Source organism: Oreochromis niloticus, linkage group LG18 (genome assembly GCF_001858045.2).
Source record: "Oreochromis niloticus isolate F11D_XX linkage group LG18, O_niloticus_UMD_NMBU, whole genome shotgun sequence".
Lineage (NCBI taxonomy): Eukaryota > Metazoa > Chordata > Actinopteri > Cichliformes > Cichlidae > Oreochromis > Oreochromis niloticus.
Window position 1 is genome coordinate 11,412,479 of NC_031982.2, and position 23,445 is coordinate 11,435,923.

General features: G+C 39.7%; 3 protein-coding genes and 1 long non-coding RNA gene across 5 annotated transcripts; 2 read left to right on the forward strand and 2 right to left on the reverse strand.

Annotated features, from left to right (window-relative positions):
* Positions 1 to 4,626: 4,626 nt before the first annotated feature.
* insl3 (insulin-like 3 (Leydig cell)) lies at positions 4,627 to 5,419 on the reverse strand. Its single transcript, XM_003437771.5, has 2 exons — positions 5,143 to 5,419; positions 4,627 to 4,973 (listed from the first exon to the last, which is right to left on the reverse strand). Exons 1-2 carry the CDS (start codon positions 5,333 to 5,335, stop codon positions 4,777 to 4,779), a joined length of 390 nt encoding a protein of 129 aa, XP_003437819.1. The 5' UTR covers positions 5,336 to 5,419; the 3' UTR covers positions 4,627 to 4,776.
* si:rp71-39b20.4 (potassium voltage-gated channel subfamily V member 2) lies at positions 5,297 to 14,179 on the reverse strand. The gene is made up of 5 exons (XM_003438007.5): positions 12,777 to 14,179; positions 12,045 to 12,678; positions 11,410 to 11,535; positions 7,764 to 9,927; positions 5,297 to 5,389 (listed from the first exon to the last, which is right to left on the reverse strand). Exons 1-4 carry the CDS (start codon positions 13,301 to 13,303, stop codon positions 9,610 to 9,612), a joined length of 1,605 nt encoding a protein of 534 aa, XP_003438055.1. The 5' UTR covers positions 13,304 to 14,179; the 3' UTR covers positions 5,297 to 5,389; positions 7,764 to 9,609.
* Positions 14,180 to 14,409: 230 nt separating this feature from the next.
* Positions 14,410 to 17,319, forward strand: rps28 (ribosomal protein S28). 2 transcript variants are annotated; one of them, XM_003437770.4, is made up of 4 exons: positions 14,410 to 14,536; positions 14,845 to 14,892; positions 16,403 to 16,545; positions 17,200 to 17,319. In XM_003437770.4, the coding sequence occupies exons 1-3, from the start codon at positions 14,498 to 14,500 to the stop codon at positions 16,523 to 16,525; spliced, it is 210 nt and encodes a 69-aa protein (XP_003437818.1). In that variant the 5' UTR covers positions 14,410 to 14,497; the 3' UTR covers positions 16,526 to 16,545; positions 17,200 to 17,319. The 2 variants fall into 2 exon arrangements, with proteins under 2 accessions (XP_003437818.1, XP_003437817.1); XM_003437769.4 differs by having other exon boundaries at positions 14,413 to 14,536; positions 16,403 to 16,525.
* A 1,274-nt stretch (positions 17,320 to 18,593) lies between these two features.
* Positions 18,594 to 21,751, forward strand: LOC109195542 (uncharacterized). The gene is made up of 3 exons (XR_002057131.2): positions 18,594 to 18,677; positions 19,325 to 19,490; positions 21,419 to 21,751. It is a non-coding gene; the product is annotated as an uncharacterized LOC109195542 (long non-coding RNA).
* Positions 21,752 to 23,445: the final 1,694 nt, after the last annotated feature.

Sequence of the window (23,445 nt, forward strand, 5' to 3'; positions counted from 1 at the left end):
ATCTGTGTCTGGCTCCATGCTGCAGTGGTTTGCACAGTTGCTAGAAAGTGAGCCATCCCTTGTTTGAGCCCAGGAGGAGACATATATTCCTTGGGATTTGTGTAAGGAAGACCATCTGATCTAAAACAAATAATCTGCCAAATGAAGTATGCAGAGCTACCTGCCGTGGTGACCCTTTGTGAATAAGGGAGGAGCTGTAAGAAGCTCTGCCAGTTCAAGACACAGTCTGCATATCTGAAGTATTATGTTACACATGCACTCACCGACCACTTCATTCGGTGCACCTTTTCAACCGCTTGTTGACATGAAAGACTAGTCACCCAGTCACATGACAGCAACTCAGTGCACTTGGGCATGTCGACATGATTGAGACGACAGCTGATTTAAGTGACTTTGGATGTGGTGGTGTGGTGGTAAATACTAGAAGGACTGGTCTGAGTATTTCAGAAACTGATGATCTACTGGGATTTTCATGCACAACCATCTCTAGGGTTTATAGAGGATAGTCTGAAAAAGAGAGCAGCTTCATCAGGCCTCAGTCCAATGAAGCATCTTTGAGAGCATTGGGAGATTGACATTGTAGCCTTGCAGCCATCAAATCTGCAGCAACTGTGCGATGCTATCATTTCAACATGGACTAAAATCTCAGAGGAATGTTTCCAGCACCTCGTTGAATCAATGCCATCAAGAAAAAAAGGAGTTCAGAAGGGGGTCCCAACCAGTACCAGCAAGGTGTACCTATGAATTAGCTGCTGAGCATATTTTCACATATTACTGGAGTTACAGTTTACACCTTGCAATGCAAAACAAGCAATTTGTTAAATCCAAATTTAACGGATATAGAGCTATACTGTTATTACACATTAGTTTTAACCCTCACATGGCCAGCTCTGCTATCATATCATTGTGTGTAAGTCTGCATCATAAACAGACTAAATTTCTCTACCGTCCATTAACATTGAATTAGTAGGAAGTATTGTGACAAAATTGAGAAAAATACCCCAAAAAACACAGAATGATTAACAAAGTTACGACTGGAATAATGAGAATTTGATGGGAAATCCTGAGTGCTTGAGATATTATTAACAGCATTCAGAAAACTTCCCACAAACACTAATATTAGCATTGTTATTAGCACAGACGTATGCAGATGATCCATTAAAATAAAATCTGGGATCTTTGAGAACAGGATCAATCATTCACACGGTTTCCACATTCTGGAGCAGAGCAGAGCCGATCTATGCCATAAAAGGGGGAATATGACAATCGCGGAGTAAACCTCATCTTCAGGTTTGCCGTGTGAATCAAGACGCACAGCCTGTCACAGAGGATTTCTTTGACATAACGTCTGACAGCTTATGTTGCGTAAAAGCACGCCTTGGAGCTCTAACAATGAAGGACTCACAAAAACAGACATGTCAGTCATTGTCCTGACTTCTGCTCCCCTCTGCACACCCACATGTGCTCGCTGGTCACAAACCTGCACAAACCACATGCGCGTTGGTACAAAAACAGACGAGCGCAGCCACAGACTTCAAATGGGTTTCCCGGTCTCGTACGCCCACACAGATTATGCGGAGCACATAGACATATGCAAACATCGACACATGAAAACATGAAACCTCTACACACACACACACATTCACAAAGTATGGCATCTTTAGCCTTGACACTTTTACTGTTGGAAACAAGAGCACTGAGAGCCATTTCATTTACATGCAAATTGACACCCACAAGTCCACACACACACACTCTTGCCTACCGTGTGTGTGTGTTTGTGTGCTCATGTGTGAGCCGTGTAGCTGCTCTGCTGGCACTCAGCAAAGGTGCTATTCTGCCCTGCTGCTTTTCCCGCTCACTGAAATTAGACACAAAGAGATAGAAAGGCAGAAGGAGAGATAAAGGCTCTGATTTCATTTTCCATATTTGGTTTAGCAGCTTCTCAGTTGACAAAACAGGCATGGAGAGAAGCCCACCAGAGGGGCCCCCCTGCAGCCGTGCGTTTGTCATCTCATGTTGGCACTGCATAAGGCCTAGAAGTGTCCTCTGATCACATTTTCCCTCTTGTCACAAGGAGATAAAGGATCACTCGAGGTGATTGAGCATTTTACGATAATGAGCTGCGAGAGGCTGATCATCGCAGCAGGAGATGTGGCTGAAATACACGAGAAAAGAATGGGATGGATACAAAAACAAAAACGCGACACCCTTAACCTGACAGAATTAACCAGCTCGTGCACAGAGCGATGGGTGGGTGGTAATGTCAAGTGGGAGAAAGCAGTGTAGCACCTCGCTTAAAATCTGATATCTGTCACTCTCTGCTGGTTAGCATGAGACACTGCATCAAACTTCTGTCAAATCACTGCCCTAGCTTATATGCGTTTTATTTAAAAGTTCATGTGTGTGCTACTTAAATTGGATTGTGAATCATTTTACTTCAGTCAGTAACCTGCTAGTAATTTTAATGACCTACTGTGGGGCAACTATAAAACTGCGACTATGCTTTTCTCTCCCTTTTTGCAGGACAGCAAATATTAGTAATATTGTACAAGCTGAATTATATTTGTACGCTCCTTTTGTGCAAATTATGATGACTAACAGCAATGAATTTGTGGGTGCAGGAGAATGTTTTTTGGAATTATCTTATAATTAGGAAAAAATTACATAGTTTTTTCCAGATAACTTGCGTGTAAATTTTTTAAAAAAAGATGAGGGGTGACTGTAGTGTTTGTTTGGTCATTTCTTTCCTTTCATACCCATTTTATATACATATAGTACTGTGCAAAAGGCTTGAGCCATACCTCATTTCTTTATAGTTTGTTAGGAAAATGGAAAATATGTGTTTGTATAGTTCTAACAAGCTTCAACAGGAGAATTGGGTATCACAACATTCTCTGTCTTAGTCAGCTTTCATGTTTCTTTAGTTATTCTGGAGGAACAGTTCTCTAATCTGACATTCAATGCTGAGTGCTTTTTGTTCTGTTCTCTGTGAACATTATAAATAATGTTGAGGTGCGTGCTCTGGGGAGGCCAGTCTATGACTGATAGTGATCCACTGTGTGTTTTTCTGTGCAGGGATTCTTGCACTGCATTGGCAGTGTGTTTGGGGTTGTAGTCATGCTGAAAAATAAAGTTGTTGTCATATGATGGCGCTGCATGCAGGCAGCAGACACTCAGCAGACACTGTGTTTATCCTGGCCTCCTCCATACTTATTTTTGAAGATTTGAACCCAAAATTTCTAACTTAATTTCATTATTCTGTCTCTGATAAGGCTTCAGTGAACAGTGGATGATCAACTGAAGGGTCAGGATACACGGGTCCTGTGTCAGATCTTTGCTGGATTTTTTTTCCCTACTTCTTAAAGACATCACTTTCAGATACTAGTCGTGTTCTGCAGATAGTTTTTCATGCCTATCACACTGCACAGCACTCTGAGATATGCCAAGTTTTCACCTAATTACTTTATCTTTGTCAAACTGTGTCATCCTTGATATTTTTCATAGAATCAACAAAAAAAGCCTAAAAATAAAATTTCAAATGGTCAGGTACAATGACTGGACTAAAAATGAATGAAAAACATCCAAAGAATAACTCAAAGTCCTTCAGAAAATCTGGAGAACTATTGCTTCAGTCTGGCCAATTCTAAGAAAATATAAAGAAATGTTGGGTGGCTCAAGACTTTTGCACATTACTATAAGCATGGGCCATCATGCTACTAATACTGTAGTATGATGGCTGACAAATCCTAAATGCATGCATTCAGTTTGAACCCAAAATTTCTAATTTAATTTCATTATTGTTTGATGGATTAAACCAATTGTCACAGGCATTATTAGTGTGCTGTATTCTCTGATTATCTCGGTTAAAACCTTTCTAACAATATAATCTGCTAACAAGTTGATCTAATTTTAGCATTCATCTTTGCGTGCTTTGTCTGATAACACAGCAAATAAAACCAATTACGCAAAAACAAATCGTACGTACAGCACAATCCATTCTTCCCTCAATTAAAACAAATTAACCAATCAGTCACTGTAGGCTGATTTCATTTGCTATTAGGAGTCATTCGGCGCAGGCTGCAGTATAGAGTGGCAGCTAATCAGCGGCACATTTGATTATCCGTTGAGAGAATTATACACTCCTCGGTGTGAGGCACAGGCCGGGTTACAAAGATTATTTCTGTTAAATAGCTCAATGGCTAGGCCAATAGCCTCAATCCGATTTAGCTCTTTTGGCACCAGTAAACTGCACTCACACTGAAACTTACATGGATCTTAATATATACCAGTATGCATATACAGCAGAAAAACAGCTCAAGTGTTAAAATGATTCTGTGGCATCTGAAGTTTTTTGTACGCTTGCATTTGTTTACTTATCATAAATGCGTAAGATTTGGGTCAGCAAATCCGTTGATGCAGATTAGTGTATAAGACACAAGCAGTAACTGAAACCTTTATGGGAACACTCCATTGGGAGTAGTATTTATTGTCATCTTTGTTAGGTCTGAGAAAATAAGGGTTTGATTCTGCGACTTTTGTGATTTCTTATGGACTGACTGTCCAGTAATATCAGTTCAGTTAATATACTATATTTGCATTGATAAAAAAATAAATCAAATAACAAAATCCTGTGTGCACTCCAGTTTTATCTTTGGTACTGTTACATGTCATAGATAAATATCACCAAGTACATTTAGGATCACTAACAGATTGCCCAGCACAGATCAAACTCTGAAGACAATAGCTTAACTCGTTCTGATATGCGACCAGCTTCATTTAGCAAAACTGTATCAGCTCCTTCATGCTACATCCTTTCTCACAGCAAATATCAGATATTTTTCCAGCAGTTCGCCTGATCCGAGAGGACAGAAGGTGAGGAGCCAAGGAGACGGCGTCCTTTTCCACGTCTGCCCTCGAAGCCGTGCGGACAGCCTCTGAAGCCAGGTACTCTTCTGTGGAGGAGATCTGCTCCCCTGCGCAGAGGTAACACATCTGGGATTTAGAGAGATCACTGTAAACGTGCAGCTTCATCCCCAAAATATCTCGCAAAATTTTGATGGCAAGAACCAAGAGTACATCTTTCCCTGTTTACCTTTCATATATGTCATGAAAACACAAATAAAACATTGTTTAAGTACTTACAGAGAGAAGCATATTGATTCTTTCCCAGTCCTAAATCCGGGATGCTTCTCCTGACCCGGGAGCTGCCGCAGGATGAGACGGCCAGACGTATCAGCTCTCGTCCACACATCTTGATCCTCTCCTGTGCATGTGCCACACACACTGCAGCCACTAGCACCGCCACGAGAGACACCAAACACCTAGCAGCTGGCATTGTATGATGTGGTACTGCTCCTCGGTTGGTCGGCAAAGGCAGAAAATGAGTGACCTGGGGAATTTGAGGGGGTTTATATAGGGAGTGTGTGTAGTGGCCACAGGCTGCTCAAAAGTTACATTCAGCCTTGGTGAAGGAAAAGCATGTCCTGATCAAGAGCTCAGCATCAAAGTGAAATCTCAAGGCTGAAGCTTTCATTGAGATAAAAATCTGCTCTGGCACTGATCTTGTTTTTCTGGGTGGAAGTAACAAGTCACTACTTCTGTTTTTACTTTTGTTAAGCTGCTTTTCTTTCTTTTCTTTTCTTTTTTTTAAGGAGTATTATTATTGTATTATTATTATTATGAGGGAGAAAGAGCAAGTCCTTTCCCAGTCTGAAGGTTGGTGGTTACTTACACATAGAAAGAAGTGCATGCATATATACATACGCTGACTTTTGTATTTGAACCTGTGACCATGTTTAATATGGGCATCCACCACTGTCCACTTTAGCTGTATTTAAACAAAGACTCAGTGCTTATATTTGATTAGCTTTTCTGCTTTTAGTCATCTTTCCTGTTGTTTGTTTATATTGCATTGTGCAGAATCTAATCTGGGTTTGGCCCCTGATTAATTTTAAGCAGTTTATAGCAGTTTTGCTGATAAATCCTGCTCACAGCATACAGTTTTTAATGCGACACAAAGTATTTCTTTTTTTATATTAACACTCATTACATCTAAGTATGCATGCTTGAAAAGTGCTGACTTGTGGTTAAAATATTTTCCTTGAATACGAGTCCCTTTAGCATCTTATCTTAACACATCATGAAGGATGGGATCTAATTGGAAGCAAGCGTGACCGGAAAAAGGAGATGTCAAGGATAGTGACGCAACTGTTCACACACATGGTCACCCTGTGGCTATACTGTAGTTGCTTAATCATACCAGAGATGACTGCTTCATATCTCTGGCACAGATGAACAATATGAAAGGTGACACTTTAACATCTAAAATGGACTTCTGGCTATGATTAGCATTTTAACCTCTAATGACGATATCACTGGTAGGCAGTGGCCTGTTTGTTTTTCTCAGCTGCTGTGCTCAGAGCAAAGCACCGGTCTCAGTTGCTTATTTTTTTCGCCTTCACAGATTCTTGCCCTTTATTTCTTGCTGAGGGTGATGCTGTGTGTTAACATTTTCAACCATTTAGCCCAGCACACACAGATGTCAGTCAGTTTGCAGATGTCAAATAAGCTGAGTGTGTTTACCTCATCATGGTACTGCCTACTGCACCACAGTGGAATCAAAGCTTTACTGCAACCTATCATAACTCATTGTTTCCTCTTTTGCTGATATTCTATCATATGCCATATATATATATGTATGAGGACCACTTTTGCCTTCACCCTCACATTTTTTCTAACTCAGCCCTTGGTATTTCTCAAGCTTCTCAGATTGTTGATCCATTGCTTCCTCTTCTTGTCCACTACTGCTATGCGTTAACCTTCTAAATTTTCTAAATTTTCTGATTTCTCTCCTTCTGGCTGAGTCATGTGATACAGCCATACTCTTGAGGTGTAATTGATGCTGACGACACAGTAAAACCAACAGTCACTACCTAAATTCTGTAATAGTATTCGCTTCATTCCTCAGAAAGATAAGATGGGTGTCCACTAATAAATAAGGACTTTAAGGTTCTTTTACATTAACTAATTTTGCATAAGCGAGGTCTGCTGAAAGACAATAATTTTTAATGACAAATAAATGGACTTTTTCATTTTTGTTTTTGAGTTTGAAATAAGTATATTGTAATGAAGTAATTGTGATGTGCCCTTCCTCTTTTACCTTTATCTTCAAAATTGAAACTTGCTGGAACTGTTGTTTCTTTCAGGCAATATCATAAAAATGTAACCATCCAGTCTGATAAAAATCACCTAAAAATTTGTCGACTTTGTACACAAATGATGTTTTATAAGCTTTCTCCCCTGAAAGCTACACTTCCACCACTGTCTTCACTGCCGCAAAATTCTATCATAACTGAGTCACGTGTTTCTCCCTCGCTGTAAACTGAACCACAACACTTGCAAACTACCCTGTTTAGCCTGTACTTACTTTCCAGTATAAACTTTGGAATTATTATCCTTCAATTCATTTTTTAAAACACTTCAGAAAGTGAAATAGCTAACTTCAGCCACACATCATGCACAGAAACAGTGTCTGATTAAAAAAATCTTAAATGAATGATATAACATGTAATCTTTAAATTTCCAAATGAAATCATGTCAGTCGCCATAGAAACATTCCTTTTGTTCTTCAGAGATTTTTTGTCATCACTGAAAAATACAGCCACTATACCTCTAGCTAGCAGACAGGTTGAGATCCAAATTGCACAGGAACAACTTGTGCATTAAATCTGTTGAGCTGTTTGAAACGTTGAATTTGTAATTACCTGCCACTTATTAAAATTATTCCTTTTTATGCTCACTCCTCTTCTGTACCACAAACACAACTTTATTGACAGGGATGGGACGGAAAAAAGGACGTGTGCAGACGGGATCATGTGGTGAACTACCCCGTCTGTGGCATCAGAATCATCCAGAAAGACCAGAAAGACCAGAAAGACTGCAGAGCATGAAAACTGAACTGTTTGACAGTGTTTTGTATTAAACGTCCTATCAGATAACTCGATAACTGAAGGTGCCAGAGTTCCGGACCACTTTAACCCCTGATCAGAGGGTAAATTAGAGACATCTGACACTACATTTGATCGTTCTCTCATTAATTAGTGCACTTGCACAAAACTTAATGACAAGGAAACATCAGTCACTAATGATTCATTGTCTCTGATTATTATTCAAATGGATGAAGTCACAGTCTGCTGTAAAATGGATGTTCAGGATGTCTTTCATGAGCAGAGGCACAACACAATATTCCTGCAGTTGGAAATGGAGTGTAACTCCCACGGCATCTATCGTGACTAACCAGAGAACTTGTTTCTAATCCCCTCTATCTGTCCCTCTTATTTAAAACCAGTGTCGAGCACATGAGCCAAGAAAACTGTGGTGTCTGTATCCGCGAAGAGTTTTTGTATGTTTGTTTAATACGTTATAACGCTGGTCTTCTGGTGCCCAGGGCAAGACTTGGGTTTATGATCTAATCATAGCATCACAGTGTGACGACAAGGCTTAGACCATGATTGATCCTGACATCTCCTGGTCAAGAACGGAAAGTTCAATTCTCTCTCGCCGCAGGGATCACGACAAATTCTGAGCTGTTGGATGACAGATATAGGCATCACTGCCCATGTGTAAGTAGGAATGAAAAATCGCCATGCTGGAGGCCTCTATTGTACGTCTATTAAAAATAGTTTGTAAGTATTTAAATACATCCTGTCTGTGTACACCTGATCAGATTCCTTCTGTCACCAAAATAGCACAGTACTTGATTGACTTTTCCCCTTGTCTGACTAGGTAGGAAGCACATGCACAAATCCTACTAATCCTTGACAACCAAATTACACTGAGGCTCCTGATCGGTATACTGACACCCGCTGCTATATCTCTCACCCTACTTGGGTGTCTTCAAGACCACACGGAGTGACTGGACAAAAAAAAAGAGGGAGTGCTTTTTCGATAGGTATGCCACTTCAATGAAACATAAATTGTGTCAAATGTGAGAACTTTTCATTGATGGTGTTATAGTTTTTCTCAGATGCACACATAAATAAAATGTTTTTATTGCAGTCAAACAAATGGTGACTAAAAGCCGCCATGATGTGTGGCGGTACATGCTGGTAATGGCCAAAGCTGCACTAGTTAGAGGTTGAAGGTACAATTTCTTTTTTGCTGAGCATCAAAGTAAAATGTAAGAGACTATGTAGTCACTCAAAACTGTTCATTAATAGCACTTTCAATGACAGTAGTCTCTTCAAAATGATATAGGAGTAGTTTTGCTTCATTCATATTGTCACTGCTTGACCTCCTTGTGTCAAGCATCTATTTCTGTTGAGTGAGCATTAGTTGTAGCCGTGTGCTATTTGTGGAAACACATAAGAAGTTGTCTAGTCTGAGCATCTTGTCCATTTGACAGAGGAATCGTCGCTCATAGTGTGAAAACAGTACCTACTGCAAAGCTGAGGCTTAATGCTTGGCTCAGCTTTCTGCTTTCCCCCATCAGATCATTTTTATTAAATCACATAGGCTGAGACTTAGAGGCAGATGGAGTCTTTTGCTTTTGTATACCCAAGGGTGATAAGGCCATTTAGGGTTACTGAGGTCACAACTAGGCAACTTTTCCTATTCCTCGATCTCGTGGGTAAATTGCCTGCCGCTGGGCCGATAGTGTATCTCATCATCCGAGTCCTCCGGCCGGGGTTCGAAGCAGCTGTCAAACTTACGCCTGAGACGTTTTTTGAGCTGGAAGGTGCGCACTGTGTTGGAAAAGTTGAATTCCTGCTCCTTCAGTTTGGCATAGTAGTCGGAGAACTTGTTGAACAGAATGGAGATGGGCATGCCGTTAAGGATGATGCCAAAGGAGATACAGCCGAATGCCACACAGCGGCCAAGGTAGGAGATGGGGACAACATCTCCATAGCCCACAGTAGAGATGCTGACCTATAGGAAGAAAGGAATAGTGTCAGCTTCCATAAAATTACTCAAAGCCAGTACTCTCTCGTGTAGATTTACGTAGGGATCAAGAGAAGAGCCGAAGAAGTTTTCCGTTTAATCCTCACAGTGCCTGCCTTTCACCTGGCCCCACGCACTTTGTATCCATTACTTTAGGTGAATCTAGTAATTAAAATGCTTTTTTTTGTACTCATAAACTGACATTTTGGAAGTTTGGAATAAATAGGCTCAAAAAACCTTCCAGGAAAGTAGTGCTACATTTTATATTTCTTGAATTCAATCACTCTGTCTGGCTACAAATGAGACGCATTACGCAGCATTAGAGGGAATTAGACACGTATAAATTCACAGCTGCCACCAGATAAATGAAAACCATGTCCTCAGATGATACTGAAAGACACACAGAGTACCAGGCTGGTGACACAGTGTGACCCATGTGAAACTTCCTAGAAATGGTGTGATGTTCATACCTCTAAACATTGATCGTTTATATATGAAGCTTGAAAGCAAATTTGGGTTTCTATTATACACACATGAGTGAACATATATTGTGGCATCCAGACAATGAACTCAATCAGAAGAGTGCTCAGCATAAGTTACTGTTTAACCATATGACAGCTTGGTGGCCACCAGTAGCCATTCTCCACATCTGTATAGGCTAGATAATTTATATCAAGTTTATGTGACCCTGGAGTTGCTCCACACCTTTCTCTTCATGTCAGATATAGTACCAATTATGGAAGATACTTTGGGTAAGAATTACACAAAGGCAAATCCTACATTTATTATAGTTAGTAAGTTTTTCTGCAAGAGAGACAATTTCAGAATATTATTTAGCCAACCATTAATTCACTAAAGAAGACTGTGTTTGAGCTCTTGAATATAATCAGTGTTTACTGCATTTTAAAAGCATAAAAATAGCACAGAACATGATCTGTACTGTGAATCTTTGTCTTGGTCTGACTAAGCAGGCAGCACAAATCCAGATAGACCTAATCCCTGACACCCGAAATGCACTGCACTGCTTGATCATACTGACACACCCCAACTGAGCTTCCCTTCAGCGCTGTCAAGAGGAAGAGCTTACCAAGCTTCATAACTGAGTTAATTGATCCGGAAGAAGCTGAGTGGCAGCCGGTAAGAGCCGGCTACACGCTCTAAATGCTGTAAAACATTAATTGCCCCATTCATAATGAAAAGATGTGGAGCAACTGTGGTGTTATAAGTAGGGTTACATCATCAGTGTGGCTGGACCTAAAAATTGGACTTGAAAATATTTTCAAAAATAATTTACAAAATCATCACAGCTGCCATTAAAAAGAAGAAATAATTCCCAGAAAGCTAAAACTTTTATAGAAATCACTAAAAGACACAAAAAACCAAATCTGATGTTTTGGCTATACTGCATTTGTAGCAAGCATCCCAAACATAATAGAACTTTACTGGACGTAGAGCTTGTCCCGTACTCACCGCAGCCCACCACCAGGCATCCGGTATGCTGCTGAAAGGTGTCCCGGGCTGATCCACCTCCACAGAATGCATCAGAGCAGAGAAGGTGAAGATGCCCATGGCGATGAAGAGAAACAGACAGCACACCTGCAGCACGACAGAACAGAGCACGTCAACGACAGCGCTTGTTTATATGAAACTATAAAGCAGTTACTATTTTAGGGGCTTGCATCCAGTAATATGACAATTTGAGATGTTACTATAAAGCCTTCCTGACATTTCTGCACTCGACGGGCTGTGTAAGCTTTGTTCAATTAATCGCTTTTAAACACACGATATGCAAAATTAATAAATGTGATATTATGTTACATTAGTGAAGTTTAGAGCTGCTGGTAGGTGGATTTTGTTCTTTATCATAGGCTCTTGAAGCTCTCTCTTCAAGAAATAAAATATGCACATTTAAATAGATTGTGATATCCTGTTGTAACACTATCATAAACTTCTTCTCCACTTCTCTTCTCCTAGTGGTGACTTTCACATAAAACTACCTCCTGTTCCTCGTATGTCTCTTCAGAGCCTTACTTACGAGTTGCCATGTTATTCAAAGGCCTTCAGATGTTACCAGCATTTGTGTTTGTTGTTTATTCCCTTCATACCTGTTCAGAGCACTGGCGGATGGTGAAGCCAAAGGCCCTCATGCCGGTGGAGTGACGGGCAAGCTTCAAGATACGGAAGATGCGCATGAGCTTGACCACTTTGAGCACCTTGCTGACTTTGCTGACTCTCGACATGGCCTTCAAATCCTCCTGAGCACTGATGTCTTCAGAGTCTAACACAAAAGTCTCAAAAATGATCTGGAGGAAGTAGGGCATGACGGCTACCAAATCGACAAAGTTGAGGGCGCTCTTCACAAAATGCTTGATGTTTGATGTGGTGAGTAGTCGCAGAAAGTACTCCAACGTGAAGAAAAGGATAGAACTAACCTCCACCCACTCCATGTAGGTTTTGCCTGCAAGTTTGTACTGCCTAAGTTCTTGGACTGTATTCAGAGTCATGGCAACGATAGAGATAAGCACAAAGAGACTGGAAAACACTGCAAAGGCTTTGGCTGACAGTGAGGAGTAAGGATTCTCCATCAAGTCCCAAAGTGCTTTACGAAAGTCTCCAAGAAACATGGTCTTGTAGCCCTCGTCATCATGGTGAGGTTTAATCTCATCAATGAGCTCCTGGTTAACCTTCAGGTGTTCTCTGATGTCGTCCAGTTTCTCCTCAAACAGAATGCGGCAGCACCTGAGAAAGACAGACAAATGCTTTACCATAGCTACTTTTTAAATACCCACAGACAAAGCCACAATAGATACAGTGCATATCAAATATCTACAGCGCACCTTGGAGTATCCTTCAGTTTGAGCCCCCAGAATGAGATCTCTTCCTCAAAGTTGACAGGACACAGGCTATCCATCACCCACAGAACATTACTGCAGTAAAAGTGAAATATGTAATGGAAAAACATGGGGTCCCTGTCAAAGAAGAACTCGTTGTTCTGAACATTATAATCGTCACAGAGCGTCAGACGCTTAACTGGATCATTGCACAGAGCAAGGACTCCGATCCTGGTCTTTGGGTATCGGAGGACCAAGTGTTTAGGGATGTGAAACACCTTTCCGCCCACATTTAGGTTGACAATGTTTGATTGCCAGGGGTTTGGTGCATCCTTCTTCTCATCTTTTTTCACCTCTTTTCTGTCACCAGGAGTGTCAAGGTTGTCCATAGATGTCCATGGTTTTACTGAGCTGTCCTGTGAAAAGGGGAATTCACTCTCCTCCTCTTCGATGCTGTGCGTGAAACTCGCATCGCGTTTTACAGATGCAAAAAGACTGGAGCGACGTTTTTTTAGAATTTTCCACTTCTCCATTGCGACAGCTTCTCAGAAGATAAATCAGTGGAAAATGTCTTGTGCCAAGTTTGAATCAAGTCACTGGACAAAAATGATCATATATTTTTTCTTTAAATCTACAACATCAAGCAAAATATCACCATGGTTTAAAAAAAATCCTCCAGGTTGAAATAAAGACAAAGAAAGAGCTGTGGTACTTTTCAGTCACTGTGCAAGAAGATCAACTGCATGAGTTAGGGCTTCAGCCTCTTCACTGATTCTCTAATCCTATTGCTGTTCTTTCTGTCCCAGCGCAAGTTAAAAATACTGTTCACAAGGATTAGTGTTGTGATTTAAGGCTTTGACTTCTGAGAGAGGAAGAAAGCCAGAGAGGGCAGTGTCATGACAGTATTGCATGGCTAACAAGGCTACAGAGAGGTTTTACACAGGATATTCAGGTAGATTACACAAACTATCAGCTATGGCCTTTTTGACCTATTGCTGAACTAGTTCAACAAGCCTGATTTTAGAATTAAAGGTTAAATACATTAAAACTAATAATAACTGATAAAAAATGTCTTTGTTTTCTGTATATTCTGCATAGACCCTTAACTGTATTGTAAGGCTCCACAACAAAATCACTGTTTATTACTGATGTGTTTCTCTTTACAATAACTCACTGGTATAACTGACAAAGTATTCATTTTAATATTAACTCAAGCCAACTAAAACCAAAATATACATTATATAACACTGAATGTATTTAATGATGTACTGAATCAGTAACCTTTTTGATACTGACTTTGGATAAATAGGCTGTGTTTTATGACTGACATCCCAAGCATTTGTAGTTAGTCCAGTAACTCAGTATTTGAATTGTCTGTATGTACGCACAAAACAAAGATACATTTACACAGAGACAAATCCCTTTCTCTGTTTCTGCACATTAAAATAGTTTTGTAAACTCTGTGAATAATGGTTTGGCCCAGGTTTTTACCATGGCTGCTTCGAATGGTATTTCCCAATCTACCGGAAAAGGAGGTAACTACGAATGTATAAAAGTTTTTATTAAATTTCGGTATTGTTGTTATTACTCATATGTTTATATTCTTTTACTTGTAATTTGATTTAAAAATAATTTAAAATTAAAAATTTAATTAAACTGAGAAATTACAGTTGCCATATATACCATCCGTGCACCACGTGACTTCCTTTCCGGTCTAGCCTGACAACATGGACGCCAGCCGCGTGCAGCCCATCAAGCTTGCAAGAGTAAGAAAATCTATAAAACGCTGAAAATGATTATATAAAGCACTTAGATACCTACAATAATAAGTATTGTTTCAAATGGGCTCAAAATTTTTAGGCTAAATCCATTTTTTGTGTCGTAGTTAGCAAACGTCTCTTTGGCTCTCGTGCTTCTATCATGGAGGCCTGTCGATGCTATAGTCTCTGCTAGCTGCCGCAGTACTTTCGTGATGCTTAGTTTTATGGATTCTCTATGTTCGTTAAATATATATGTGTGTATTATATTGATTTTAGAGATTTGATGTTCATGTTTCTCGTGTTTTTATTTTCAGGTCACCAAGGTTCTCGGGAGAACCGGTTCCCAGGGACAATGTACACAGGTATGCTAGTTTGGCTAACACCTCAAATTTTGTCCGGGACAAACCATGTCTGCGATTAATGTTTGCCTTTTATACGTTTAAGCTTACTTTGAGTTACTGCCAAGGATATACGCAATCTAGGGCTGTAAATTCATGTGAAAATAAAAACTAAATTAATAAATCAAGGTAAAAATACCTGAAACGATACAAAAAGGGCTAGGATGGAAAATGTAAGAGTTTAGTTTTGTCATACATAATTTGTCTACACATTAATTATGAGAATGTAATGAGGCGGCTGTTTGAAATTTGGACATTTTCTTTAGCTGCAAGTCACGTTTTTTGTTTCTTTAGAAACAAAACAAAAAAAAACTTGATCTGAACTTAATTTTTTGCTGGTGATAAATATCCTCCATAGTGCTATAACTAAAGTCACTAACGCTGAAACTGGGCAGATCCACTGTACCAACTAACTGAAACTAGAGTGAATTATTATCAAAAGTTTAAGATGAAAAACTGATTAAGCTACAAAATATGACTCGCCTGATTTCTTGTACCAGAAATAAGGCAGGTTATTTTGGGGGGACAAAATTTTAAACTGGATTTTAACTACTAATGACATACTTAGGCAAGCCACTGATCCTAACTGGAAACCACGTTTAATAGAGAAACTAGATTTATCTTTAAAATGTATTAATGCATTCATTCATCCATTTTTTTGTCCCCCCCACTTAGCTTATCTCAGTTGTCATTTAGGGTAGCGTGGGGGTGTACCGGTTACTTGGGCTAATGATAGCAATTTATGTTACATTCATATCTATAGCAAACTTAAGCCCCTTTTCTCTTAGTACCTACTTGGATTGATTCGTAACGTTTTCGGGGTTTTCCATTAGGTCACACTACCTGCTCGGCCGGGGTTCCAAAGCAGTCCGAGCAGGTACTAAAATGTTGCATCACCAGACTGCATGCCACTGATTGGCTGGTCAGTGGCGTGATGAGAGCATCACCAAGTCAATCTGAGTAGGTACTAGTGGAAAAGGGGACTATAGTTAACCTAAAATACATGTATTTATACTTCGATTATTCAAACTGCTGTACCACTGTGTTGCCCACTAACTATTTACTTTATTACTAAAATGTGCGTTCACTTGTGTTGTTCACTTGATGGCTTTTACAGCATTGCAGAGTAAGATCCTCAGATACTGTTTTCTGAGAAACAGAGAAACAGCAGGGATCCCCCCCAAAAAAAAGCAGATTATAAAAATAACTTTTTAAAAAATGCCAAAAAATAAATTTTTAGGTATTGTGCTATAAATTGATGATCATGACCACTGATTTATTTTCTGTGTTAACTGGATAGTTTAAACAGCTGAAAAATTTCAAAATGAATATAGTTTTAAAATATTTTTAAATTAAGATTGCTTTGCTCCCTTGCCACATAAATAGGGATGCATGACAAAAACAAAATGAGGAAAAATGTCTGCTGTAGAGTCATTTTAATATTTAAATTTTGGGTGGTCCCGTTTCCCACCAGGTCCGTGTTGAGTTCATGGACGACAGCAACCGCTCAATCATCAGGAACGTGAAGGGCCCGGTCAGAGAGGGAGATGTGCTGACACTCCTGGAGTCTGAAAGAGAAGCCAGGAGGCTGCGATAGGTGAGACCATGTAACCTCAGGTGATCAGTGTTTTGAGTCATTAAACTTGTCAGCATTGGTGAAGCCCACAGTGAGAGTGCTGATGGATAATATGCACTTTGATGATCCTGAACATTATTATTATTAAAAACGTAGTGAACCAAGAACAGTTTAGGATGATAAAACACTGCAGGTGAGGTGATGACAATGTTTTCCATTGTAATATAGTTAACAAAAGTTAAAGATATTCCCATAGTACTAACATGTACTATAGGAATATTTATATTCCTTATATAACCTTATAAGGTTAGAAAAAAACATTAAAAATGGCTTGCAGTAAATGATATTGCAGGGCAATCTGTTTTTGGCTTTGAAATGTCCATAATGAGTCTTAAACTCAACCTAATGCTAAGTTCTCAATACAAATATCTGCAATATTAGGTCATAATTGCATCTGGGCCACTAGTCTGAAGCTCTTATCTAGTTAAAGTGTAACAGAGCTGCACAAAGATTGAGTGTTTTCAGTCCTGTGGTGGTCAGAGGTTGAAGTTTGAATTCTTTAGTCCTCCCGATAGGCTGCTCATGTCTAATGCTGCTCAGTTCAGAGTGTTATCAGTGTTCTGAATTTGGGAATGTATGAGACTTAAACACAGGCTTAAACCCTTCTCCCTTTTTCACTTTTTCTGTCTTCACAGTGCCTACTGAAGCTGCCAATCCAACACTGTGGAGCATCAACTACAGCAGGATGCAGTCACTTTCAGTGGACTACCCACCGCTTGTTCAGATGTTTTGAAATAAATTTGAGTTGAAAATGATCCTTGAAGTCTTCTTTCTTTTATACTAAGTGTGATTTGTTCTTTAATAAACTCGTATATTAGCCTGCCATCATAAACTTGCCTGAGACTAGCAATGACTCATTATTGATACGTTAGTAGTAGGCGAGGTGTGGCTGTTCGATTCTTGTACGCTGAATGTGAATTAAGCTAAATACTTGTACATATATATATCTGGTTACTATGATGAAGTGTCAGCTTCTCAAGTCTATCATTCCATTACAGTTCAAAAGAATTAAAGTGCGCCACTTTTGAACTAAAAATCGGAGTTCTTACTTCAGAGTAAATTGATGTTAGTTCTTCCAACTGCCTTTAGAGGTCATTACAGGGAAAAATCTATTATCTCACCCTGTCCATAACATGCTCATCTGTCATACAAACTCCCTGCATGTCCTTTATCATGCCCATGAACATCAGTTTTGAAATATATCCACCATTACTCCTGTGTAAATGTCCAAACCATCTCCGCTTCGCCTTTCAACCTCCAGCTACTGTAAATATTTCTTTAATTACTTTTACCCAGACAAAGATGAGCAGATTTTTTAAAAAAAGAAAAAAAAACCCAAAGCTTACAAGGCTAAATATAGCTGTTTTCTGATGTACTGTTGTGCATGAAAGTTAAGGAATTTCCACAAATTTAGCTGGCACGTCATTGTTGTGCAGTTTACATTCTGTCCAGCAGGGGGCAGTGTCTGAGTTTTAAAAACTAACTGAATTGACCTCCATTTCAGGTACAGCACAATCGACTGCATGTAAGAAGACATCCCCTCATTGTATACGTGCAGCTCTCTCCTTTAGACTAAGTAACTTAAACGTCTATACCAGCGTTCATTTCCAGCAGTGTTGTTTCTCCATCATTTACTCTAATAGTAATGAAACAAGCTGAAAAAACGCCACAAAACATAATTTTTATCTGTCATTAAAAATCACCAGAACTTGTCTGTTTTCTACTAAAAATCATATTTATCCACATTAGTTTTATTTCATATTTTTAACTGGTTGTCGGCCTGCAATGGCTCCCCACTGTTTGAGCACCACTCCAAAGCCGTTGTATAGCTAATGAACACATTAAAAACAGATTCAAATTGTTCAAAACACCTTTATGTGACTCGTTTTTTCAGCTAGTTTAGATAAAAGCTGAGGATGTACTAGTTAACACAGCTATAGCAATGCTTTCCCCTCCAGATCTTTCCAATTTTGCTAAATGCAGTTTTGAAATGTTCTGTCTCCTTGATCTACTTTTCTGTTCTGCAGTGTTAGAAGTGAAATCTGGTCATGAATGCTGGTGATCCAGGTTTAGGGTGGCCATGTTTAAATGTTGAGGACTACAGAACTTTAAGGTCAGTTACCTCTGAACGATGTGTAAATGTCATGAAATAAGTTAGAGGAATAATGCGCAGTCTGTAAATTAATACTCTGCAAAGGTATCTGGCTAAATTCCAGCTTGGGGTTTCTGAAGGATCTCAGCGGTTGTTTAAACAGGAAAGGAGGTCAGTTTGAGTTATGTACACTGTAAGTTTAATGATCTCCTATTTTACCTTGGCCTGTTTTACAGACAGGTTGTGTGCAAAGCTGAGTTTAACTTAAACACTTAGGCACCTTTTTCAGACATACAGTGCAGTGAAAAAGTATTTGCCCCCTTCATGATTTAATAGTTTTTTGCACATTTGTCACACTGACATGTTTGTGCCAACCATAGCAGCAAGAACTGCGATCAAGCACTTCTTTTAACTGACAATGGGTCTTTCACATCCCATGTGGAGGAATTTTGGCCCACTCTTCTTTCCAGAAATAATTAAATCAGACACACTGAAGAGTTTTTGAGCATGAACGATCTGTTTAAGGTTAGACCAAAGCATCTTAATCTTTGATTTAAGTTCAGACTTTGACTAGGCCACACCAAAACCTTCATTTTGGGGGGGTTTTCAGCCATTCAGAGGTGGACTTGCTGGTGTGTTTCTGATCATTGTTCTGTTGTTTAATCCAGGCATTCTTGAGCTTCAGGGCATGAACAGATGGTAAGACATCCTCCTTCAGGATCTTCAGGTAGAGAACAGAATTCATGGTTCCATCAGTTACGGCAAATTGTCCAAGTCCTGAAGCAGCAAAGCGGTCCCAGCCCATCACATCATCACCACCATGTTCGACTGCTGGTATGATATGCTTAATGAAATGCAAAAGGTTCAGCTTTTGTGTCGTCAGTCCACAAAATATTTTCCCAAAAGTCTCGGGGATCATCAAGATGTTCTTTGGTAAATGTGAGGAGAGGCTTTGTGGAGGTTTTTTGGTCAGCAGTGGATTTATCCTTGAACTCTCCCATGGGTGCCACTGTTGCCCAGTCTCTTTCTTATTGTTGAATCATGAACTCTGACCTTAACTGAGGCAAATGAGGCCTGCATGTCTTCAGATCATGTAAGACATCCTGGATGAGTCATCAATATGCTCTTGGAGTAATTTCAGTTTTCTCCAGTTGTGAATAATAGGTCTCACTGTGGTTCAGTGATGTCCTAACACCTTAGAAATTACTTTGTAATCCCTTTCCATTCTGAGAGATGTCAATGACTTTATTTCTCAGCTTTTTTTTAGATCGTGGCGCAATGTGTTGCTTTTTTGAGATCTTTTAATGCTTCACTTTGTCAGACACCTTCTATTTAAGTCGTTTCTCGATTAAACAGGTCTGTCAGTAATCAGGCTTGAGTGTGGTTAGTGAAACTGAACTCAGGTATGAGTTCTAAAAAGATTGGGAAAATATCTGTGACTTCTACAAGAAAGGATCAACGTGTAGTATATGTAGAACCAGAAAGGAAATCTGACACCAAGCCAAAAATTAATACCTGGAATCTATTCAGCTGCCAGGGTAAAGGGAGAGCGTGCTGGCACTTGACAGCTTTTCTCGGAGAACCTGAAGGAGACAAAATAACACAGTGAGAGAGGTGAGAGACAGAGGGGAGAAGAGACAAACTGCTTTGTCTCTTTTCAACCTTCAGACATGAATCCTGATAAACTCCATTTATCCTAAAGTGGTTATTTACCCAAATGAGCTTTACCTGCAAATCAGAAAACACACTTCAGCTTGTAGCTGACTGTTACTCACAAACGCTTCAAAATCAGCGTTCTCTGGAACAACAGAAGCAGTACATGAGGAAGAAGAGAGCGTCCTACTGTGTTTATGTTTTCAGTCTTCAGCAGCTCCGTGCATGAAAACAACTCGATGTCACCTTGGCCCTTGCGTCACTGTCATTCTGCCCCTCTCCAACCCTCTGCGTCAACAACCCTTCAAGAACTTCGCTTGGCATGTGTTTACCACCTCTTCCGTATCGCTCCCATATCTCCCACCAGTCCTTGTTTCCACTCTTTTTGTGAAGCAGAAATACACCAGGTTAGAAGAAAATCCATCCCAAGGTCTCTACTTGTTTGCCTGCATGCCACCAAGGTCTAACCCAGCCAGGAGAAAACATCAGCAGTCTGAGACAACAAGTCTGTTTGTCTCAGATCTTTAACACGGTTCCAGAGAAACCAGGAAGAAATCAAGGACATTATGACTTGTAGAAGTGCAGCTACTGTAGCGCTGTTGGTGTGTTTTGGAGTTGGTGGCGAGGACGACAGAGCTGAAAGGTGTATGTGTGGATCTGCGGACGACCTAAAGCAAAACTCCCAATGACTAATAACGTTGCTAAATGTATCAGTAAGTATAAAAGCGTTTAACAGTGCATCTCCTACAACACGAAAGTACTGTGTTTCTTATTCTGCTTGATCAAAATGCAACTTTAGTGTCATCAAAAAGTATAAAACTAAAGGTAAAAAAGTTTATACTGATATAGTTCATTATTAAATTGTTAGTAATAAGTTATATAGCCATCAATAAAGCAAATAGCTATTGTGGCTTCTTTTAAAGCGTCATATACTTTCCTCTGTACCAGTATGTTCTATAAGGTCTCAAGTAATACAATGCAAAAAGTATAGTGTGTATAAAGGTATTGTTTAAGTCACTTAATGATAACGTTCTTATAAATATTAGAAGAGGACTCGCTGGAAATGAAGGAACTTGGCAAAAGGCTTTGGGCTTTGTTTCTGCATACAGGGTAACAGGAAGTGGAGCGCAGGGGTGATGGAACCTCCAAGGGGAGACAGCCACCGATGTACACACTCTGAACCCAACCACGACCTGGGTCAAGGCCATGAAATTTACAAATGGGGCCCATAGGACACAGAGGAGGACAATAACCCCAGAGGTAACTAGAAGTCATTCCCTGCCCCTCTCTTTCAGTCCCTCTGCTGGTATCTAGTTCTTTGTCACCCTCCCTGTTCCCTTCCATCCCCGCTGTTTACTGAACTATAGTACACTCTGCATTTGAAAAGGTTATCCTTATTTCCCGCCTTTAATTTGTGGAAAATGACGTTGGTCCACTTAGCCAGATTTTCACAATCAGTGTCAATGAGAATCTTTATAAGGGGGAAATGCTAAAAAGACAGAATAAAAACTTGCAAGCATGCACAGTTCATCTTTCACTCAGAACATGCTGATTCTGTTTATCTGTTTTCATTCACAACTGTGGACAAAAAAAACAGTACAACATGCTGAAATAACACGCAAGATCTTGCCTGAACTATAACTCTGAATACAGACAGAAAGAGATGCACATATAACCATGTGACCATGAACAGCATGCCACAGAAAAAAGAAATATATAAGCAGAAGAAGCAGCTGGGTGATAAAATGCAAAACACAGTTTAGACATGCTTGATTTGCTTTTATGTAAGCTAAAGTGCAAAGAGGGGGGGGGGCAGCTTCATTGTGCGAAGGTCAGAAACACAATACATTCACTTATTTATTTATTTATTTTATAAAGCAGCCTCCCAACCCCACTCCCACTCCCACACACACACACACAGTGTGCATGACTTATGCAAAATATTTCACAATTCGCCGCACAACAGCAGGTGCTCGCACAGACGGGAGAGTGACGGGCTCAAATACAGGGTCAGATTCTTGGCGTCTGATAAAAAGCCTGTTGTGGAGGGATGGTAAAGAAAAAAAAACACTGTTTTGAAGCTCTCTAGCACAGGTTTTTAAGTAAACACTGTAGCTACAAGGCTTTGTGTCCCATAACTGCTGGAAAAACGTCAGTACTGGCACGGTATCATGTATTGTTCCAGACATGAAAATGTCTGTGTGGGGTGATGTGATCTGGCTTGTCTTATGGCCATGCCACACAACTTTGGAGAATTTAAAAGTACAGTCGGGTTCAGGAAGCACTCGGTCTCCACATCCCTGCATTATTTCTTCATGTACTTATATGCTTCATATATGGATCACAGCTTCTAGGTAAAAAAAAATGAATCAGTATGCTGCTCATCACTGCTTGTCATTGTAGCGTCATGTACAGCACAAACCACAGTAGCCAGCGGGCTTAAACATTGCAAAACCTGCTCGAGAAACCAATATTATCTGAGTTAAAGGTGGTGTTGATTTCACATCAGTTCAGATGTGCTCTCTAAAATACAGAAAGAGACATATTATGACAGTTTGAATGCACGCACAATATGCAGTCGCTGGCACATGCTAAAATTTTGCAGAGGTCACTGAAGAGTTAAGTTTCAGTGGTGTTGCATTTAGGTTTTATATTACATTCCTTAAAGATTTTGGCATTTATTACATGGGTTTATGGAGCCACAGAAAATCAAAATAATGCTGTACAAGCCCAAGCTGCTGACACACCCAGCACTCAAGCTTTAATGGAATTTGCCAAGCTAAAATCCAAGTTTTAAACAAAAAATATTTACCAAATTTTCAATTGGACGTTATTCTCTCTGTCTATCTGAGCTCATTTGGGAGAAATCAGGTGAATGATCTATTTTCTGTTATGCGTAGAAAAGATTATGTACCAACTTTCAGGCAGGGTGAAAAGACAAAATTATTTTTATTTACCATAATAAAGAAGTAAAGAAAAAGCACACACACAAAATAACATACTGGCTAAAACTGTTGTGTATGCATTATTATTATTATTATTATTACTGCTTCTTTTAATTCCATTTCTGTACTGCTGAGAAGAATAGCTCTGATTTGCACAGTTACTTGTGAAACACAGGGAAAAAAAGGGGGGG